The sequence below is a fragment of the Polistes fuscatus genome, unplaced genomic scaffold (assembly GCF_010416935.1).
Source record: "Polistes fuscatus isolate 324 unplaced genomic scaffold, CU_Pfus_HIC Scaffold27, whole genome shotgun sequence".
Classification (NCBI taxonomy): Eukaryota; Metazoa; Arthropoda; class Insecta; order Hymenoptera; family Vespidae; genus Polistes; species Polistes fuscatus.
In genome coordinates, this window is record NW_025113104.1 from 326,848 (window position 1) to 351,144 (window position 24,297).

The following is a 24,297-nucleotide window of genomic DNA, read 5'->3' on the forward strand; positions in this document are numbered from 1 at the left end:
TAAATAGAATAATTTACAGGATTTTTTTTTTTTTAACGATTTTTCCTGTCTACTGAATTCGTTTTTAAGAATAAATATACTAGTCGTCGTTTTTTGACGATAAAATTTAACTAAAACTAATATTAAATATGTTGCCACAATTAACTGATTGAAGATTGATTCTTATTACTCGAAAAAAAGAAAACTTTTGCTCTTCAATACTTCTTGTATTTATATTTCTTGCGTACTGAATATAATGAATGATATAAATATGTGATTTATTTGATAAATTAAAGTGATTTTTAAGGAAAATGAAATAAAAAAAGTAGGCCGCATTAACGTGTTTACATTTTCTACAAAATGAACAAACGGTATTGTAACGAATGTGAGTTTCTCATTAATCAACGGTAATTTGTGGAATTAGTAGAATAGCGTGATGGGTTGTTACGTAAATCTCGCAAATCCAAGTAGCTGAAATGTTTCCCAGAAACGTCATGTAATTGTCCGTTAAGCGAGCGTCCATTTGCTTGCTTTATCGTTCGTCTGTTATAGTTTTCTCCAATTTATTACACACAAAAATTGATTATAATTAACAGTTAAATAATATTATATAAATCACAAATGATATATGCGAAGGTGTTTGGTAAATTGTTTCATCACGAAGGAAAGGTATGTCTAATAAATTTCATTGGAATTAACTTATAACCTAAAATTAATATGCGTGCAATGAGCTACTAATTAACTTAGAACGAATTAACTTAGCTGACTTTCCGATCAAATTTCTTTCCTTTTTTTCTGATAATTTTTTTTTCTTTTTCTACAAAAAAAAAAAATGAAAAAAAACCCAGATTAAAGGATCCCGTTTTTTTTCGCTTTTCTTGTGTTTTTTTTTTCTTTTCCTTTCCTTTTTTTCTTCGAGTTAAAGCATTTGGAAAATATCCCTCTGGTGATATTATCGACCACATCCCTACTGACCCACATATCTTAAATTCTAATCAGTCCTCATTCAGTACGAGTGACCTGGCAACCTAACAGTTTCTACACTCACCCTTTCACCCGTTCGAGATATCGAATCGGACGTTTCGAATCATCGTGCATAGCTTGCAATCTGTCATAAGTGCTTTTCCCTTCAGTCGATGTTATGCCTTATTCATGAAGGCATGAGAAATCCTTTTCCAGAGAGGAAACGAAACGGTGCTAGGCAAACATCATTCTTTTATCTCCGATCGGAAAATTAACTCTAATCCTGTTAGAAATTCTATCGGCAGAAAGTTAAGACCTTACCAAAAAAGAAATTTTCATCCTGTCTCTGATATTTCTCATACAATTCTACCTCAAAGGGTAACTCACACTTCTTTACTATCAAATATAGATATATACCTGGTGTGACGTTGAAAAAGTATATGTCAAAATCCGGGATTTCGATGGCACGGGATTTCCGACTGAAGCGTAACCAGATTTAGAGCAATCTGCACTTACGTACGCTCCAACTCGAATCCGATAAGATGAACTTCTTATACATATATACATGTACCGGATGTCACAAAAGTCACTTTACTAACAACTCAATAAATCCCTGTATTTTAATGTAATTACAATATTTTATTATTTATTGATACGAGTTTTCAATTGGAGAGTATTTTTATCTAAAATATGCTCGCCTTTGCTCCAAATAACCAGCCCATAAAAAATGTATCATTTTTCATGTCGGTAAAGCGACTTTTAGGAGACTCTGTATATATGTGCATATGTTGTATCCATGCGTGAGTGTGAGTGTGTGTGTATATAGAACGCGAGTTACAACGAAGCGTCGTATCAGAAGTTAATTCCCTTACTTTTAAAGATAAACAAGTAAAAAGGTCAAATAAAAGTCGTGAATTTATATATCGTCCCACGATTGTCCGACTTTCAAACTATTTTTCCGATTAAATTTTTACTTTTCGTAGTATCGTATCCCGTCTCTAGTTACGATTAAATCGTAAACTCTACACTTTTATTCGCGGCAAAAAAATTCGCGGAACGCGAAGAACGGGAGAAACGAGTTTTAGGAAGGAGGAGAGGGGGGGAGGAAAAAAGTAAAAGAAAATAAAACAGGGTAGAAATTTAGTAGATATATGATATATACGTAAAGCTATCATTTATACTAATATGATATATATATATCAAGATTTTATTCATTTTTCAAGATATGATTCAATAACTGCGTGTATGCGTCGTTTTTTCTTCGTAGAAAAATTACTCTTCTCGATATAAAATTATTGTTTTATAGATAAAAATAATAATTCAATAATAGAATCAAAGTTTTAGATTTTATTCATCCTTCTTTTATATCTGCATTGCAGTTATTATCTGTATTTATAATAGATTTGACATGATATGAAAGTTATGAGAATTTTTATTTTATTTATTATTTAATAACAATTTATTTAATATAAAATATGTAGATAAAAACATGAATAATTATTTCCCTTTGCGTTTATCTTTCTTTTTTTTTCATATAATAAATGATATAATTTTGTAATTACGCATTTAAAAGTTTATGTTTATACATACATTTTTTTGTATTTATATTTATAGAATAGTAAGATCTTGTTGATAAAAAAATCAAAGCACCCTGTACAATAAACAATTCAAACAATAAACAATTTCAAAACAAATTTTCTATATTTAATAATTTATATGAAAACTGTAAGTAAAATTAATGTTCTATTCATAAATACATAATACTATTATTAATAATAATAATATTAATGTTCGTATATAAGTAGATTAATGTATAGTAGAGAATAGAGAATAGATTTGAACAAAATAGATTATCTTATATTTCAACGGTTATGAATTCTATATAAATTCTTTAAAAGCAATTTGTACTGGAGGACAAGAGAGAAGGGTTTCCACTCCAGTGACGACGTTTCACGAAAATCCCATGGCATCTATCGAGTATAACGATATCGATGATATACACAACCAAAATTCTCCACGATTCTCGAACGTCCTTAGTAATTATGCAAGGGAATCATTCCCCTGGAGCGAATCACGCTATTTGAAGATAATCGTAGCGTATACATAGATAATATTCACGTTTGGAATTTGGTCCAAAAGCGTCAAGCGGTTCTAATCGATCTAACATTTGGGAGTAAACCAAGAAAGATCATTATTGTCAACGTATTTGAATAATATTTAACACACATACACATTTGTTTCTTTTTTTTTTATTACGCAGCCAAAAAAATTTGTTAAAAATTTTACACATTAAATGAATCACTTTAATTTCTATGAAGTGTTCAAATATTAATAGATTTTTCAATATAACAAATTACAAATTTTTAAATATTTAATTGAAACATATATTTGAAATATATTTCCAATCGATCTAACATTTGGGAGTAAACCAAAAAAGATCATTATTTTCAACATATTTGAATAATATTTAACACATACACGCATTGTTTCTTTTATTTTTGTATTTTTATTATTACGTTGCTAAAAAAATTTGTTAAAAATTTTACAAATCAGATGAATGACTTTAATCTCTATTAAGTATTCAAATACTAATAGATTTTTCAATAGAACATATTAATACATATATTTGAAATATATTTCCAATCGATCTAGCATTTTTGGAAGTAAACGAAGGAAGATTATTATTGTCAACGTATTTGAATAATATTTAACACATACATATTTGTTTATTTTTATTTTTGTATTTTTATTATTACAATGCCAAAAAAATTTGTTAAAAATTTTACAAATCAAATGAATCCCTTTAATCTCTATGAAGTATTCAAATATTAATAGATTTTTCAATATAAAAAATTACAAATTTTTAAATATTTAATTGAAATATATATTTGAAATATATTTCCAATCGATCTAGCATTTTTGGAAGTAAACGAAGAAAGATTATTATTGTCAACGTATTTAAATAATATTTAACACACGTACACATTTGTTTCTTTTTATTTTTTTATTTTTATTATTACGTTGCTAAAAAAAATTTGTTAAAAATTTTACAAATCAGATGAATCACTTTAATCTCTATGAAGTGTTCAAATATTAAAAGATTTTTCAATAGAACATATTAATACATATATTTGAAATATATTTCCAATCGATCTAGCATTCTTGGGAGTAAACGAAGGAAGATTATTATTGTCAACATATTTGAATAATTTTTAACACACACACACGCACACATTTGTTTCTTTTTATTTTTGTATTTTTATTATTACGATGCCAAAAAAATTTGTTAAAAATTTTACAAATCAAATGAATCACTTTAATTTCTATGAAGTGTTCAAATATTAATATATTTTTCAATATAACAAACTAAAAAATTTGACAAATATATATTTGAAACATATTGGAGATATAACATTCAAAAAAGATTCAATTATAACAATCATATCATTCCACAAAAATCTTACTATCGTAGATTCAACAAAAATAATATTAACGTCAATCGAACAAAACTGTTCTATACCAACGATATATTATATCTTCATGACACGTTCAGTTTATTTTTCTTTCCGTAAGGACAAATCGTGCCAAATCTTAATTACTCTCTCTCTCTCTCTCTTTCTTTATTTCTTTTTTTCTATTTTTCTTCTTCCTTCTCTATAACCTTTATCCAAAAGCATACGTAGAAAAAATCGCATCTGATCGAAACACGATCGTGTTCATTAATTCGCGTTAAGTCAAACGTCCGAAACGTTTTCGATCAGAGTCTAACGCGTAGCTGAATCAATCGGAAAGCATCGATCATTTTGGACAAGGCGAAAAGTTACACGCACTTTCTGTTTATATCATCGATGGGAACTTGTTTCGCATGGTTGCTGTTATGCCATTGAGAGAATTCGAGTTGTTTCGAGAAGTACCTTCGAAGCTTTTACGTACCTCGTCAAATATTTCTATCACTCTCGCTCATTCTCTTTCCCTTTCTCTCTCTCTCTCTCTCTCTCGTGCACGGGTAATTTTTTTTCCTTCTCTTTTTTTCTTTCGATAACGATATATCATACGTATACACACGGATACGATGTTACAGATCGATGTATCCTGTAAATCTGCTTATCCAAGTTCGTTTCAATCACTGCACGAGTATCCGCACCACTCGAGTACCTCTTTTCGATTCGAGTAACATTCGAATAGCGCTCGGCAATTTTCACTATTTTTATTTTTCCCATCTCCCTTCTTCTTCTTCTCCTCCTCCTCCTTTTTTTTCATTTCCTTCTCTATCATATCCCTATTTTTTATTTCTTTTTTTATTTTTCCATTCGAACCCTCAATTATTCTACAGATTTTGATCGAGTTATCGAGAAGAGAGAGAGAGAGAGAGAGAGAGTGGGACTGGGATGAGGATGGGCGAGGTGTGGGGGAAGAGGTAGTGGAGGAGGAGGAGGAGGAGAATCTTTTTAACGCGAAAATTTTCTTCACAATTATCGGAGGTTTCGGGTAAAACTTATCAGGTTTCTTCTGAACTCGAGTTCGACGTAACCCCTCCCTCTCCTCAACTCACTGCGACCAAACTTCGGAGCCACGAACTTCCTTCAAAGTTATCGACGATGAAAAAAAAAAAAGAAAAAAGAAAGAAAGAGAGAGAGAGAGAGAGAGGAAAGCCGCATACGGTCTTAAATATCTTACAATACACGAGACCAAACTTTAAATAATTACTTTCTCGAGCACTTTTTAAAGAATAACGTTTCGTACGTTGGACTGAGGTCATGTAAGGAAGAACAAAACAAAAAAAAAATAAAAATTTAAGAGTGATAGAGAGAGAGAGAGAGAGAGAGAGAGAGAGAGAGGAGATAAGTTTGAGTGAGGAGGGGGAAGGAAAAGAACGAAGGTTTCTATAGCAAAGATTTCGGTAGAGTAGTTTCCCGTTGAGATCCCTAACTTTCCTAGAGACTTTTGCTAGCTTTTAACGAGGTACACTTGGCTTTTTTTGGTTTTTTTTGTTTCACATTCTGCAACTAGTCAGAACGAAATACCAACCTTTTTCTCTCTATCTATCTATCCATCCATCTATCTTTTTAACTCCCCCCTCAGCACCCCCGCCCCCTCTCCAGCACTTACGTTTCTACTTTTTTCCCTTAAGTTTGTTTTAAACGAAAGTAAAAAAGTTTCATTCGATGTAATTTTTGTTAAAAAGTAAGATACGATCAAATCGTTTTGAGGTTAGGTTCAGATTATTATTGTTATTTTAATTATATATATATATATATATTATATTATATTTGTTCGTTCAAGTAGATTGAGCTCGTCAACAACGTCTAATGTATGATATAACGTTCTCCTATAAGCTTTTGAGCTTGAACGTTGAAAAGACTCGGGCAAACAAGCGAGAGACTGTGACTTTCTTTTTCGCATAGCCCACGTTTTAACGCGTACACTTTAAACCAAAGCTGAAAAGCTCGCTCCGTGTAAACTGGCATTTTTCTTTTTTTTTTCTTTCTTTCTTTTTTTTTTTCAGAAAGTTAACGCTAGCCCCCCGGTGCTGGTAGCCTCGCGATGATGGCCATTACATTCTCTCTCTCTCTCTTTCTCTTTCTCTCTCTTTTTTAACGTTAAATACATTTCGTTTTGATGCTCGCGGCACTATCATTACGGACTAACTATAGATCTTGTCTGTGTTCATTAAAAGTGGCTAACATTTACATAACCATTCATGCGAACGTTGCATTGAAATTCTAATATCAAATATTGGCTTGTTATTATTCGAAAAGATTCGATTAATTTATTTATAATAATGTACAGGATGAATTTGGGGGTAACTTTTTGCCACTGAGATAATTTCTAAGGTATGATAATAGCGGAAAAGTTTTGCATGAAAAATTGGGGAACTATAATGTGACGTAAGTTTGTTCTTTTTTTCCCTAGGTGTAGCCACTTCCGAGATTTAAAGGTTAAGTTTGTTTTTTTTGTTTTTTTTTTTAAATGGAATGCTATGTTTTGTTACTTATTTTTTGATAAAAGTATTCGTACCCTCAACTGTCAATTAAAAACAAGTAATTTTTACAAATGCCGGAATATTTCCAACAATTTTGTATTAACAATAGGACGAGAACAATACAAACGAAATATCTCGATATACAAGCAGATTAAGTTTATTTCAATAAACGTATTATATACCTTAATGTTAATATTAATGTTTAAATTAATGTTCATTACATGATCACGTTACGTGCTAAATAACCGTATTCTCCCACCCCTCACTCTGTTTCCCTATTTCTAACTCTGCTCACGTTTCTCCCACCCCTCTGTCAACTCACTCCAAACCAATCACTTTTTCTCACGCTACACAAATGTCACTATTCTAATACAATATCTCAAAATTTGTATACCTACACGTGAACATTGTTAATGATAATTAATCTTTTAAATAGATATAAAGTTTATTGTGTTTGTGCAAAAGTATATTATAAAAGTAGTTTTAATTTGACATAATTGATTTAAAAAATTAGTCTCACAAGATATCTAATCGTCTAAATAGGATGTAAAGATGAATGAACTATTGCTATTGCGTTTATACTGTCGCCCTATAAGATACGAAATTCAAAATAGGTTTGTTCTCGTCGACATGACGGTTGTTAAGGAAGGTACCTTTGAAGTTCCGGTTTGTTTACGTAGGACGTATCGCAGTAGCGATCTGGACAGCAAAAGATTGTTTAGACCCCCTCTCTGAACTGCATCTCAGGAATGGGTCATAAAATCATGGGAAAAGTGTTTTTCTTGGTGACAGAATAGTTTGAATCAATCGTGTCATGATCATTTCTCGAAAGACAACGTATTCCGATGTTTATTCTGATGCAACGAAGGACTACACTCGTGACCAATAAGGTGCTTTCTCCCTTCCATAATGCTTTTTTTTAGAAAGAAACCCCGTTTCCCTTTTTCATGGGGACGAGAAACGTGACCAGGAAATAAAAGGGGATTTTTAGTTCAGATTTTAAGATACTGAAAAACTTTGTAATGTAAGAAATTTACAATCTTTTAACGTGTTAATCAATGAAAGATATTTTATTCTCGTAATTATTGTTATTTTAATTACTCAACGAGTTTACCTGACCAAAATAACTAGAACTATTATTTAAGTACTATTTGAAAAAAAAAAAAACATTAATTGTATTCGTATTATTTCTTAGATAGGTACAAATATTCCTGCGAGATGAATTTCTGATCATTTGAAAGTAAAACTATATTTCTCTAACAATAAAATATTTTATCGCAATAAAATTGATATCAATTTGCAATTTTAATAATTCTGAAATAAGTTTTCGTGTAGAAGAAACTTTGCGTTGGAAACAAATATCCATTGCTCAAATTTGACAATTCAGGAATATTTAAACGCCTTGAATTCTGCATGCGAAAAAATCGTCTTTTATTTATCACTGAGAAAATGAAATTACTTTCCGAGCAATGGATTAAAAAAATATTCAATTTTTGTATTACTTTATATTTCGTTTTATTCATTTTACATACTCGAGAAATTCTCATTTAACAAAAGCTAGAAAAATTTTAACGCAACAAGTGAAAATTGAAAATTTATTGTCAGCTATAGTAAAGGGATCTTTGAAGTTAAAAATGATGACACTTATCGCGACGTAGAGCTAACATATTATGTTGGTTGTAGTAAGGCGAAAGGTCAGAACAAATTCTGAAAATGATGAACACTGAGCCACGTCAAACTAGCTTGAAAGTATCAAGATACATCTCAAAATAAATCATTTTAAAATATCGTCTCTCTTACATCAATCAGCAACTAATATTCAATATCATTAACAGAATATTAATAAATTATTAAATACTAGAGTAAATATGTATCTCACGTAACTTTTTCATTCAACAAAACAATATGAAACGATAAACAAATTTCATTGAATACGAAACTGACTCGACCTTAATCTTATAGTTTATGTTATAATAATAGTAATTTATTAAAAAGAATAATACTAATTTACAGTACATCTGTAGCCGGAAAAATTTTAACTGTTGCTGATTACATATGTTTTACAGATTTCAAATATATAAGTAGAATTTTTTATTAACTTATTCTTTTTCTCAGATATTAATCTTAATGCATTAAAATACGCACGTTATCGACTAATAAATAAGTATAAATGATAAAAATCAAAAAAACAAAATAACTAAAGCTGCACACACATTTTTGAGGTTAGATTTGACTAAAACAGGTCATAAGTGAACATTATCAACCAACAAACAAACATAAAATTCGCGTTAACAGATAAAAAGTTAAATTTTGTGAACTAGAGTAACAATTTATTATTTAATCATTTTTATTTTTATATATCTATCAGCATGTCTTAAAAAAAAAAATTTATTAACAAACTATTATAGATTTACAAAAGGATATATTTAATTAGATTCGCAATAACATAAATTTGATTAGCAAAATGGGATTAATTTTTTATATATGTTACAAACCATTTTCTACATTGCTCAAAAACGTCTGTCATTGTAAATAATTCCGGCATTGCCAAATGGTCCGTAACGTATATAAAAAATTAATAAAATCCGTATTAGAGTGTTACATCGATAAAATAAAAAAGAAAAAACTAAAAGAAAAGAAGAAGGGAGGGGAGAAAAATAAAAGAAAGATAAAACTTACCTGAGAATAAGAATCATCCTGATAAGGTGTCGTACGATGATACTCATCGTAGCACCTGCCATCGTATCCACTTGGCGGTCTAGGATATGGATCCTGGACAGCTGCGGCAGCGGCACAACAATCGGGTATAGGACCTTGATAGCCCTCAAAGGGATATTTGTCGGTTTGGGTAGCTGTACGAGGCACCTGATGTACTCGTTCTTGAGGGCCACTGCCGTAACCAACACCACCACCACCACCTCCACTGTGATGCATCGTTCCAGTGTTATCTTTCTAACGATTTCTGCGATTTATTTTCTTATTTTTTTTCTTTTTTTTATTTCAATCTCTTTCTTCCCTTTCTTTTTTTTTTCTTTTTTCTCCAGTCACACAGGTGTCTACCAGTCCGATCACAGAAAAATTCCCGCACGAATGACGCGATACTTCATCATCGGCTTTACGTCAACGAACTTTGTCTCTATAACCAGCTGTCGCTGGTGACAATGGCTCTGCAGTCTTTGCTGCCATTGTTGTTGCCCTTTATACGGTTCCATCCTCTTACTTTATCCAATCTTCTATCTCTCTCTTACACTTCTTCTTCTTCTTCTTCTTCTTCTTCTTTGAGAGTCTTAGGTAGAAGAAGGGAACCTCTACGAGTTCCACTCGGCCATGATTATGCAACAGTCGAGGTTGTGGTATTCATTAACGATGCATCAGATCGATGAACTGACCAATGTGTCTTTCTTTCTGTTTCTTCCTGCATCCTGCCAACATTAAAAGAAAACGTATATATGAGTGATTGTTGTTCAACGATTAATAATATTCGTCGATTGAAAATTCATTCGTCAATTCAAATATTCATCGATATCAACAAATATTTAACAATTATTACACGAGATTGAAATATGTTGAATTGAGAAAACATAACTGAAGAAATAAATTACTCTGATTGCTGGATGATTTAACGTAATTATTTGTAGTTATTTTATTTGAAATTAAACTAACATTTTTATTCGACAATAAAATAGGTCATCTCTCTCTCTCTCTTCCTCTCTGTTTCACTTTTAATTATGAATATTATCATAAATGACGTATGTATTATCGACAATAATTAAATGTTCTGTAAATCGAATAAGAGGAAAAAGTTAAAATACTATTCCGTTTAAAAGCTTCGAAAGCTTTTTTTTATTTCAATTTTTTGTTTAATCCTAAACGAGAAGCTCCGAAAGGAGTAATAGCTTTTCAAAAATCGCGCAAAAACTTTTAACCAACCTAGAAACTTTAGGTCCACTCGCGTAAACTCTAGGATAAATAATTTGTTATAAACTTGTGATGAAAAAAAAAAAAAAAGAATATAACCAAAAAAAGTTGAATACTAAAAAGTAAACGCATAAAACACATGTTCGTTAAAACATAAGTCAAATCAATTAATTTAATCCACAATTTAAATAAACAAAGTTTAAAAAACGTAAAACCCTGTATCGATGACGAGAACGAAAGACAAGAAACAACCTAGATTACTAATTAAATATTCGCATGGTTACCCTAACATACAATGCCCATCATCATCAAAAAGTTATGTGTCGTGCAAGTTGTTTCTCATCTCTTTCACATCTTCATCGTCATTATCATCTTTATCTTCAACCTTGTCGTATCTATTCAACATCGATACGATCCGTTTAATTCTACACACTTACATACAAACAGTATACAGAAAATACAAAACACACACACACACACACACACACGTATAAACATATGAGCCGTTTATTTTGAAAGTTGTCTAACTCCATTTGTCAATTATTTCCGATTACCCACGGTTACATATACAACTTTCAATTATCTATGAATAAGATTTTATTAGATAAGATTTTATTTTTCAATTTAAGGTTTCTTATATTCCGAATAAATACGGTAATTCTAAATCTTTATTATTCTATATTTTTATTATTCACTTAATAATTATCATTATTTTAATAGGAACTGTAAATTGAACACCTTTAAATACACTTAAGCAGTATAACTCACTAGTATTCTGTACGCAGGTATTTTGTAATGGCATTAAAAAAAAATAATTTACCGTTTGTCAACCGAGATTATTACAATATTATCAAAAAGTGTCGGAAAGGTAATAACTTTATTGTACATGAAATGAGACAAGAAGATTTTGTATTAACAAAATTATTAGAAGACGCAATTTTTAAAAGGGTAAAGAATTCTAACGGAGAACCAATAAACTGGTTAAAAATATGTTGGATGCGTTTTGTCAAAAATGAATAAGATTTTCAATAAGACATCAATGAATGAGAACGAAAATTTGAAAGTCCTGAATTTAATACCACGTCGGGGTAGACCAAGAAAGTTCGAAAATATTGTATCGACACCACTGTATAAAAATATAAGACAAATTACAACCGCAAATTCAAGGACATAATTGACTTATTACGATATATACCACCGGAACATCATGATTTCTTTAAATCCCTTTCACATACACGAAATGTAGATGAGTAGAAAATGTTTTGTAATTTATGTTTGTAAAAAATGTTTCGAATCGCATAATTTATGTTTTTAAAGTGTTATAAGATATGTAAAATAAAATGAGTATTGTTTTTTTCGCAATTTGAAGCATCTTAAATTCTGCTGAGTGGACTTCGGTTCCTTCAAATTTTATAACAAATCTGGTTGTTAATTTTGAAAGTGGCCTAACTCCATTCTTGGTAAGAAAACGCATATTAGTCACTTAATAATTGCCATTATTTTAATAGGAACTGTAAAGTTGAACACCTTTAGATACACTTAAGCAGCATAACTCATTGGTATTTTGTACGCAGGTATTTTGTAATGGCATTAAAAAAAATAATTTACCGTTTATCCACCGAGATTATTACAATATTATCAAAAAGTATCGGAAAGGTAATAACTTTATTGTACGTGAAATGAGACAAGAAGATTTTGTATCAACAAAATTATTAGAAGACGCAATTTTTAAAAGGGTAAAGAATTCTAACGGAGAACCAATAAACTGGTTAAAAATATGTTGGATGCGTTTTGTCAAAAATTAATAAGATTTTTATAAGACATCAATGAATGAGAACGAAAATTTGAAAGTCCTGAATTTAATACCACGTCGGGGTAGACCAAGAAAGTTCGAAAATATTGTATCGACACCACTGTATAAAAATATGACAAATTACAACCGCAAAATTCAAGGACATAATTGACTTATTACGATATATATAATACCACCGGAACATCATGATTTCTTTAAATCCCTTTCACATACACGAAATGTAGATGAGTAGAAAAATGTTTTGTAATTTATGTTTGTAAAAAATGTTTCGAATCGCATAATTTATGTTTTTAAAGTGTTATAAAGATATGTAAAATAAAATGAGTATTGTTTTTTTCGCAATTTGAAGCATCTTAAATTCTGCTGAGTGGACTTCGGTTCCTTCAAATTTTATAACAAATCTGGTTGTTAATTTTGAAAGTGGCCTAACTCCATTCTTGGTAAGAAAACGCATATTAGTCACTTAATAATTGCCATTATTTTAATAGGAACTGTAAATTGAACACCTTTAGATACACTTAAGCAGCATAACTCATTGGTATTTTGTACGCAGGTATTTTGTAATGGCATTAAAAAAAATAATTTACCGTTTATCCACCGAGATTATTACAATATTATCAAAAAGTATCGGAAAGGTAATAACTTTATTGTACGTGAAATGAGACAAGAAGATTTTGTATCAACAAAATTATTAGAAGACGCAATTTTTAAAAGGGTAAAGAATTCTAACGGAGAACCAATAAACTGGTTAAAAATATGTTGGATGCGTTTTGTCAAAAATTAATAAGATTTTTTATAAGACATCAATGAATGAGAACGAAAATTTGAAAGTCCTGAATTTAATACCACGTCGGGGTAGACCAAGAAAGTTCGAAAATATTGTATCGACACCACTGTATAAAAATATAAGACAAATTACAACCGCAAAATTCAAGAACATAATTGACTTATTACGATATACCACCGGAACATCATGATTTCTTTAAATCCCTTTCACATACACAAAATATAGATGAGTAGAAAATTGTTTTGTAATTTATGTTTGTAAAAAATATTTTGAATCGCATAATTTATGTTTTTAAAGTGTTATAAAGATATGTAAAATAAAATGAGTATTGTTTTTTTCGCAATTTGAAGCATCTTAAATTTTGTTGAATGGACTTCGGTTCCTTCAAATTTTATAACGAATCTGGTTGTTAATTTTGAAAGTGGCCTAACTCCATTCTTGGTAAGAAAACGTATATAATTCACTTAATAATTGCCATTATTTTAATAGAAACTCTAAATTTAATACCTTTAGATACACTTAAGCAGTATAACTCATTGGTATTCTGTACGTATATTTTTAATTACATTAAAACACAAACTTTTAAATATTTCAATTTAAGTATAAATGGACTTAGGTCACTTTCAAAATAAACGGCTTGTATATTGAATTTCTCTGGCATTGCTTTTCAAAAGCAAGGTCACGCATTACTCGTATTGTCGGTGATTTATCGAGGAAAAAAATGTATGAAAGTTCTGTTTCGATTTTTTTTTGTATTACCCTTTTTTCTCTCTCTCTCTCTCTCTCTCTCTCTTTCTCTCTCTGGTTGCTCAGATAAACTTTTGCATTTAGTTAGTTAGTTATTTAGTTGTGTGATCGCGATGACGGCGACATCGGTGCCGCTTTTCTAGCCGCGGCGCGGCTGTGCTTTCACAAAGCTTTCACGGATAACGTGTAACCTTAATTAGAACGACGATCGAACGAATTGGAAATTACTGTGTTGACGTCAAAGAGATAGGAGGCATAGCAAACACGATGAGAACAGAAAGAGAGAGAGAAAGAGAGAGAGAGAGAGAGGGAGAGTGAGAAAGTGAATGAGTGAGTGAGTGAGTGATATACCTCAGAAAGTTCGATGTGACAGTAAAACTTGACGTCCTTGTCTCTTTTGTAGATCCTACGATGATGATTTTAACTTTACTCGATTTTAACTTTACGTACTATATGTTCTGTTTTAATATAACTATCTTATCTATATATATAACGGATAAGTAAACTAATATTAGATAATTTATAAATATTATAACATCAATTATGCTTGTTCAAGATGTTTCATTATGTTCTTAAGTTTATGTATTATTAGAAATTTCTGTAAAACTACAACATTAATAAACTTTTAAGATAATTTTCAGGGTATTATTAATATCTAATTGTTTCGTTTAATTATTATTGCAATATAAAATCGAAAACTTTTGTATCGATTGAAAAAGTATCAGAGAAAAAATGTTTATAGAAATGTCTATGAACTTAATAATTTAAAAATTATGATTTTTCGGTTATAGTTTTTGTTAGCACTTTCTAATAAAATATTTTCTATTTTTGTAAAAAGAATGTTTTTTAATTGTTTCTTCTATTGTAAGGTTTAGTATTAATTATTTGTTTAATATTTGTAATAATGTTTATTTAAAGATATATAATTTGATATGATAAAATCATAGGCATCTATAATTGTGTAAATTACTAATTAATAATCGTCGTGTTTTATGTTACTCTTAACATTTTATTATATTCCTTAACAAAATTATTTCTTACCATCAAGACTAAATAGAAGAATTGTATAAGGCGAAAATATTTTGCAAAAAGATCTGAAACAGCACTGTAACATTGTTTGTGTTTTATTTAAGTATAAATAATAAACTACACACATAAGTAAGTTGTTTGTTTTTAAAAGCACTTATGCACTTTGTTTGTCGGCGACAAGTAAAATAATTTTTTGTTAAAATTTTGTATTTCTTTGCTATTTATATGGGCTATAATACTATTAAGTCAAAAATACTAAGTGCCATTTAAGAAAATAAAAGTAGCCTTAAAAAACATTAAAAGAAAAAATATTTCTGAAGTTCTTTTTATTGCAATGTATAGTCAATCGAAAACAGATCAACTTTTGTTTAAAGTATTTTTTTGTCAGGTTATCGCAAGTGCTTGAAAAATCGTGACTAGAGTTATGTGGGACACCCTGTATATGTTATCGGCAATGTATGAAAAGCCGGTATTCTATAGAATAACTAAGCATTTTATACAATGCCCGGCGTTTTTAGGTAATGTATGAAATATGATAATTATTACTTACTTTTCCTAGGAATTGTATATTTTATATTATTAACGTCTTAAGTTTTTTTCCTCACAGTATTTTAAGTTTCAAATGTCTTAATTATTATATGATACAAAAAATACTGTAATAATTAACAAAATATTTACATATCCTAAATATATTGTTCATTGTTTTATAAAAATATTAATATAATTATATAATATAATTTAATTATTTAGAATATACAGGTTGTCCAAATATTTACCGTAAAATTTTATCAAGAAAATCTATAAATAAAAATGAGAACAAAATGTTATACAAACGCGTGCTCTTATAAATGCTTCATTAAAAAGTTACAAACAACAATACGAATTGATAATACTTGACTTTATGATATATCTATCAATCAATACGAAACATCCTGTAAAATAAATGAAATAAAGAGGAGAAAAAAAAAAAGAAAAGAATTAAAGTAAATACCTATCTATCCGTGTATATATCTTGATCTGTTTAAAAGTTTGTAGATGATGCTCGCACGCTTCGAAGATCAGAGACGAAACATTTAATCGTCCCGCTTTCCTGCACGCTAATTGCATGCGAGGACAAAGGAACTTTTATATCGTCGTATTCCTCGTTAAAAATTTGTTTGGATCTCTCTCTCGTCATTTCTACTTCTCCTTCTCCTCCTCCTCCTCCTCTTCCTCTTCTTCCTCATCTTCTTCCTCAGACCCCTATATTCCTCTCACCCTTTCTACATCGCTATTATCGTTTCGAGCACACTCAAAAGCCCGGCCCAATTGTTTTCTCGTTGTTCGGTATTTTTATCGTTAGAGACACGTCCGATTCGTTATCGCGTCCATTCTGACGTTTTTCGTTTCACAAACGTAAGCTCGCTTCCGGAACGAACGTTCTCGATTTTCTTGCAATTCTGAAAGCTCTGCTTTTCCATACTCCAAATTCGCGTTCTCTCTATCATTTATTCAATAGAACAAAAACCAAAGGGAGATACAAATCTAAATCCCTTGTAAATATAAATGTATAATCTACATATACGTATAATAAAAAATATTACGGTATCTATCTCTTTTGCAAGTGCATTAAGAAAAGGAATAAAAAAAATACAAAAAACAAAAAAGGAGAGAGAAATGAAATAAAAGACGAAAAAAGAGAAACCCGAAAAAAGACAAAAAAAACAACAAAACAAAGAAAGAAAAAAGAACCACTTCCCTCTCGAATCACGCACAAACGCGATTCCTCCCATTTATAAATTTGATATTGTCCTTAAGCTGGTTTTAACAACTAGTCGAAACTATACGCAATATAGAAAATGGCCGAGTAAAGGGGCTGGTGTGCTCTATTTTAAAGAATAGAAATAAAAAATAACAAAGAAAGAGAGAGAGAGAGAGAGTAAGCCTTTTTAAAGAAAGAATTTCGAGGGAAGCTTCGAATCTCGGGGACAAAAACTGAAACTCGGCTAATTCGTATCGCAGTTTCTCTCTCCCTCTCTCTCACTTTGTCCCTTTTCTTGCTCTTTCTTGCTCGAGGCTACTCGATTAACGAAGCGAATATCGTTTTCCTTTCGTTATACCTTTCTCTCTCTCCCTCTCTCTCTTTGTAGCAAGAACAAATTGTCTCGAAGCTGTGCACGTTACTACGTTGTCGATTCTATTCGCTTGGTGGCCAATCAAAGCCCACCTCCATCCCCACCCTTACCATTACCACTACCACTACCTCCCTTATTCTCGATCTTATCCTGCTAATCGAAGTGTCACCTCCTTAATTTCTTCGCTATTATATTCTACCAATCCCGACGATAGAAATTTTGATATAGGTTACTTACTTTTATTTTACTCAAGATAAATCGAGTTATCAAAGTGGAAATTATTTCTATTTTTTTTTCCTCTTATTTTTTTGTTAATATTCTTCATGATTAACATTCTTCTTTTTCTTCTTCTTCTTTTCAGGATTAATATCTTTTGATCAGATTCCCTAAAATTGGTTAATTACTTTTCATTTGTTTTTTCTTTTACGAAAAAACAAATAAACTTCTTCTTATTTCGAACTAGGGAAAAATGCAAAATTTGTTCGCATCAATCAAATCAGGGATACTCAATCATCGGCCTGGCAGCCTGAAACGCAGTTATGAATTTACCTTGTTTTTTTTTTAGCGACAAAGATGAACTGACCATTACAATTGATTCACAATCCTGCTTTGAGGACGGATCTTTCTTACAAATTGGATCTAACAAAAATTCGTGTCAATACCAATGATCATATCAATGTTCAAATACACCTATTTGAGCAAGCTACTCATTTTCTACTATTCCTATTAACTTTTATTTTTAATCATCGTTATGTAAATGTAACCGTAAATCTTTTGGCACCGTTTGCAGTACCAATGTTGAAGCTCGCTAAAGAAAAACTTTGAGTACCTCTGAACCAAATGAAAGATATTAAAGAATGATTTATTTTCTCAATAAATATATTTCGATCGTATTGTACGAAATATATAACAGTACATGAATTTCCTTTCTACTTTCGTTTGTGAATTTTCTTTTCTTCGAAAGGGAAGTTCATTGGGACATAGCCTTCAGTTATGAAATTACTTTTTTTTTAGCGACAAAGATTGACTGACCATCATAATTGATTCACAATCCTGCTTTGAAGACAGTTCTTTCTTAGAAATCGGATCTAATAAAAATTCGTGTCAATACCAATGATCATGTACCAATGTTCAAATATACCAATTTGAGCAAGCTACTCGTTTCCTACTATTCCTATTAACTGTTATTTTTAATCATCGTTTTGTAAATGTAACCGTAAATATTGTGGCATCGTTTGCAGCACCAATGTTGAAGCTTGCTAAGGAAAAACTTTAAGTACCCCTGAACTAAATGAAAAAATGATTTATTTTCTGAATAAATATATTTCGATCGTATTGTACGAGATATATAACAGTACATGAATTTCCTTTCTACTTCCGTTTGTGAATTTTCTTTTCTTCGAAAGGAAAGTTCATTGGGATGTAGCCCTGTTCTGCTTCTTCTTCTCTGATCGTTCTTCTTCTTTTTTTTTCACACTGTCAAAAGATTCAAATTTGTTCACACGACTCGATAGGAGGCACAGCAGCAAATGAACACACGTGGGATCTGTTTGGAGTAAAGCTTTCCTCGTGTGTCTTTGATGATGCTTATTGAGTAGCCTGCAAATACTGCTACCTCGATGGTACTCGACTTAAAGCTACACGATTTTTAAAGGGAACCTTTAACGAGCTTCTCTCGTGCCACATCTCATTTTCAATCCTTTTTCTTTTTTTTTATTCCCTTTTTTGTCCCCTTCCCCCCCCCCAACTATTCAACTTCTTTCTATCCATTTTCCGTCGTTATTACGCGCTATGAAGCATTCCTTTAGTTATTTATCGCAAAATCACGACGAACGAGAGGATACGAGTCAACTGAGATAATTAAATATTCAAATCTTTTCATTTAATATTAATTAGAGAATTATTTTATATTAATTCATTATTTATTAGTATTAATTTCTATCTAGTATGATAAATATTAATGCATACTTAATAGTTTATTATTTATGGTATTTAATATTGTTTAGTATTAATGTTTAGTATTATTAATAATTAAATACTATAAGTAGGTATTTAGTATAATAGGAAATAATATTTAGTATTGCGAATAGCTCAATAGTGAAGCATAGATTGTGTATTAAGTTGGTTACCAAATTTCTTCGTATTTTAATAGAAAAATAATTTTTCAAATTCATTTAAAACGTCTTGGATTCAATATAAGAACAAAATCGGTTTTTATTTATCAGTAAACAAACGAAATTATTTTCCGAACAATCTAATAGTGTGATAATAATTTAATTATTAAAAATATGTACTATCTTCATTTAATATTTAATGTATATTTATTAAGTGTAATTAATAATTTATTACTGTAAGAATTGTATTTAGTATAAAAAATATGAATATATAAGATTAGTAGAATTACTATTAATTTATTCATAAAAAAGTGTCAATATATTATTATAGTAAATATTACTATTTATTATTAGTATTATAAATAATTTAGTAGTAATATTTTTTGATTAAAGTTAACAGTAGTTAATATCTACAATAAAAAAAATATGTTTTTTTTTCTTAACAACTCTTAAATTTCGTTTGTTTGAGCGAGCTATGACACTAATTGAAAAAATTGTTAGCAGACTTAACAATACTATAATTCTTGAAATTTCTTAATATATCGATCCAAACACATATTTCCATGAAATTCTCGTGAATCCATTAAAACGAAGCACTCTGTATGTATGTGTATACTCTTTAATACTCCTATTATACGTATAAATGTATACATCCAATCGATTTAGCTCGTAATTTTCTATAAAACAGTATTAACCTATTTATATCGAAAAACCATTAGTTAAGATATAATTCAATGACAATATTCCTAAGATACCGTGTTACATATTTATTAAAATGTGATCAAAATGTTAATAAATAAATAGTAGTAATACTAAATAAATGAATATTTTCTTTACTAATATCTTCATAAAAATACAATACAAAAATCAATAATTTGTTAACCTCGATGATTTAATACTTTATTTCAATAAAAAATATCAAAGTTCATATATAAAACTGATGCATTGAAACATTTAATTCCATTAAAAACAAATATTGTATACCGTGTAATTTATTGCCCAAAAAAAAAAGAAAAAACAATACGTGGCCTTAATAAAAACTATTAGCATACTTTTATAAGTGCCATTTAATAAATACGATAACATTGTCGTAATAACTTTTTACATCAAACCATAAATAACAAAAGATAATTCGATAATGAAGCCTTTAGATGAAAATGTTTCACCTTATACGTTAACACGTTACACGTGTAATATACAATACAATTTATTCTTGGGATCCACTAGACTCTATTATTTATCCATTGGATCGCAGAAAAGGAAGGAATAGAAATCTGATCTGGGTCACTGAAGGAATTGACATTATAATCTTAAATACACTGTGTGTTATGCATGTAAGTGTTTATGTAACTGTGGTTAACGCCTACGCTAGTGTCCATTCGGTTTACAGATTACCTTCGTGAAATATTCTTACCGGAAGTAAAGTTAGAAAACTGTTAAAGCCATTTTCTCAGTCGTTTCTATAAATAAATGAGATAGAAAGAGAAAGAAACATAAAGAGAGAGAGAAAAAAAATAGGGGAGGTGGGGCAAACGATATCGGAAATTTATTAGAAGTTTTGCTTCGATGCACACGAAGATTTTCTCAAGCAACGAAGAGAAAAAGAGAGAGAGAGAGAGAGAGAGAGAGAGAGAGAGAAGGATCTTTTAAGAATTTATCGACTACTACTCAGGGCCCGAAAAATATCGAAATAATGGCCGTGTCGGTCTCTGATAAAAGCTTCCGGGTGACCTTAATTTTCGTTTGTCACGGCCGCGATTAAAATCCATCCGTAAGAAAATAGGATAGAAAAGGGCCATTAAGAAGGTACCCGGAGAATAATCCGAAGTCACGGAACAATCGTAATCGCTCGGCAGGAGTTTACTAGAATCGTAGTTGTTTTCTAAGGAACTTTACCATTGAGAATTTAGCGATTGAGTTTTAGGTACTGAAAGAGAGAGGAAGAAAGAGATAGAGAGAGAGAGAGAGAGATAGAAGAAAAAAAAATACAAAAAAGGAAACTTTGATTTCAAATCAAAATGGGCTATTATATTGAAAGAATCTCGTTCTGAGGATTTCCATTTAGAAATTATCAAGCAATTTTTTAACGGTTGTTTATAATTCTTACTTAGTTTCTTTCTTTTCTTTTATACAGGGTGACCTGATGATACATGGTAGTGATTATACTTGAACGATTTTGAAGAACCGTATTTCTGGTGCACTGGAATGGAGATAATTGAGGTTATGTTGGAATGAGTCTGAGAAGAAATGAATTATAATGTCATTTAGATATCTGTTTATCATCTATTCATTTAATAAGATGAGGATATGTAACTTATGGGTAAGAAACTTATACAGATTGTCTGTCATTGTTGTTTGTGTATGTGTCAGTCAAAGAAACAAAAAAATCTGCTTTAATAACATTTTATGATTTTTGAATAACATTATATAAAAATAAGCAATTATATGTGCTCATAATTATTAAAGTGGTTTAAGTCATAATTTATCTCTTGTTTCGAAATATTTAAAAATTTACATTTGAATGCTAAGTGAATACTATATAATATTGAAATAATAAAAACTATCTAACGTATCATTTTTGACAATATCGTATGAAAATTATATTGAAAATTAATTTAGTATTTAAAATATTTAATATTAATATAATTACTATTAATTATATAATATTAATAAATTATGAATATTAATTATTAATTATAATATTTAATAAATTATTAATATATTATTATTAATATAATATTTAAATATTAATTATAATATTTTATTATAGAAATTTAATATTAATTATAATTAATTGTGTATATGTGAATATAAAATATTTAACCACATTGAAATAACGTGGTATGAAATAACTGATCAACAAATGTTTTTGTTTAATTTTGACTCTTAGATCACTTAAATAATTATGAGTAAATATAATATATAATACTAGAGTAAACTCTTTGAAATAATAAAATTCAAAGATAAAGAAAAAAAAAGAAAAGAAAAGCAGAAATAAATAAACCGAACGGGACAAAATTTCGTAGCGTCCAGTCATTTTCTCTCACTTTGTTCTTCTTTATCTTTTTTCTTTCCATCCCCTACCTACTTCCCTCCCACCCATAGGTTACTACAAAACTATGAGTATCTTTTCCGGGTCAGGAACGTGACTTATGTATTAACAAAACTCTAGATGGGTGTGTTGGGTACGTTTAAAATGCAGAAATTGCGCTTCCACCGATTCATCCTAAAGATCGTTATTACTCCGTTAAGCTAGCAGATAGAACACTTACACACACACACACACACGCACGCACGCATACACAAACGCACACACAAACGCGTCCAAACTTATACACATACACGTGAAACTTGAGGTTGGAAACTGGTGAACGTAACCTTCCCTTGCCTGACCATTAAACGTTGGTGGTAGGTGCGATAAGATTCGTGAACACTCACGCACACATACACAAGGGAGACTTCGTTTCATCGAGGCAAAACGATGAATTTTATAGCCAGATTTTTTTCTTTTTTTTTTTTTTTTTATTCTTCTTCACCTCTCTATCTCTGTCTCTCTCCCTTCTCTTTCTCCAGACTCTCATCGAAATAATATAAAGGATACTTAGCCGCACGTGTCCCTTTTCTCCTTCTCGAGTACTAAATTATTATCGGTCGATATCTTATTGAATGAACGGTAATATTCAAGACGATTTTTTTTTCCTTCAATTTTGTCATTAAAATCGAGTAACTTTCCTTTGAATGTAAGATTGTTGAAATAAATAGGATAAATGAAGTTTGAGGGAGCTTGTGATTTGAAGAGAGTATATATTTAACTGTAATAATGTGTTATATGTGCTCATATAATTATGAAAGTGATCTAAATCGTATATTTCTCGTTTCAAGATATTTAAAGGGATATATTTATTTTAATAATATTTTATTGACTCTAGAGCCTAGGCTTCCTAAAGGTTATTAATTACAGTGTAGTACAATATAATGTATAGGTAAAACAAAACGGAAATTAAAGTTATGTAATTATTATTAAACTTATCATTATATTAGTAGTAACGCACAGTAAGTAAATAAAAATAAAAAAAAAAATAGTAAACAAAAGTATAATGGTTCTATAATAGTAGTATAGTACTACATTTAGTATACATTAGTTACTACATTTATTATAGTAGTATAGTATTACATTTGAACATTAAATGAATTTTATAGAATATTGAAATAAGAAACACCATGTAACATTTTATTTTTGACAATATCGTGAAAATTATGTTGAATTATTTTAGTTTAAAATAATGTGATGTTAAATAAATAATAAAATCTAATTGATTTTTTATCTTATCCAGAAAATAAAACTATTAAAATAGGTATCTTAGGAAATTTGGATGGGTTAGAAATTCTTTTTGAACGTTATTTTGACCTAGTTGAATAATAAAATCATTTCTTTTTTAATTTTGACTTATACCACTTTCATAATTTGTTTCGAAATATTTAAAGGATTACATTTGAACATTAAATGAATTTTATAGAATATTGAAATAAGAAACACCATCTAACATTTTATTTTTGACAATATCGTGAAAATTATGTTGACTTAATTTAGTTTAAAATAATGTGGTGTGAAATAACTAATAAAATCATTTTTTCTTTTAATTTTGACAGACCACTTTCATAATTATGGGCACATATATTGTTTAGTAGAGTGTTCTTCAAACTTTTTTCGGTTTACGCAACTCTTGTGAGTGTACGAATATTTTATTGAACCCTTCCTGGTAAAAAAAACAATAAAAAAATAAATAAATTTTTAAATTCAACATATGATATTAATACAGGATAATGTATGGACCGTTTATTTTAAAAGT

At 29.7% G+C, this 24,297-nt stretch overlaps 1 protein-coding gene across 1 annotated transcript in view; it reads right to left on the reverse strand.

Annotated features, from left to right (window-relative positions):
- The window catches only part of LOC122518968 (dipeptidase 1-like), a 269,499-nt gene that overhangs the window by 133,232 nt on the left and 111,970 nt on the right, over positions 1-24,297 (reverse strand). The window contains exon 2 of the mRNA XM_043638102.1: positions 9,605-10,347. Within this exon, the coding sequence (XP_043494037.1) occupies positions 9,605-9,859 (255 nt within the window). The 5' untranslated portion in view covers positions 9,860-10,347. The remainder of the gene's footprint in view (positions 1-9,604; positions 10,348-24,297) is intronic.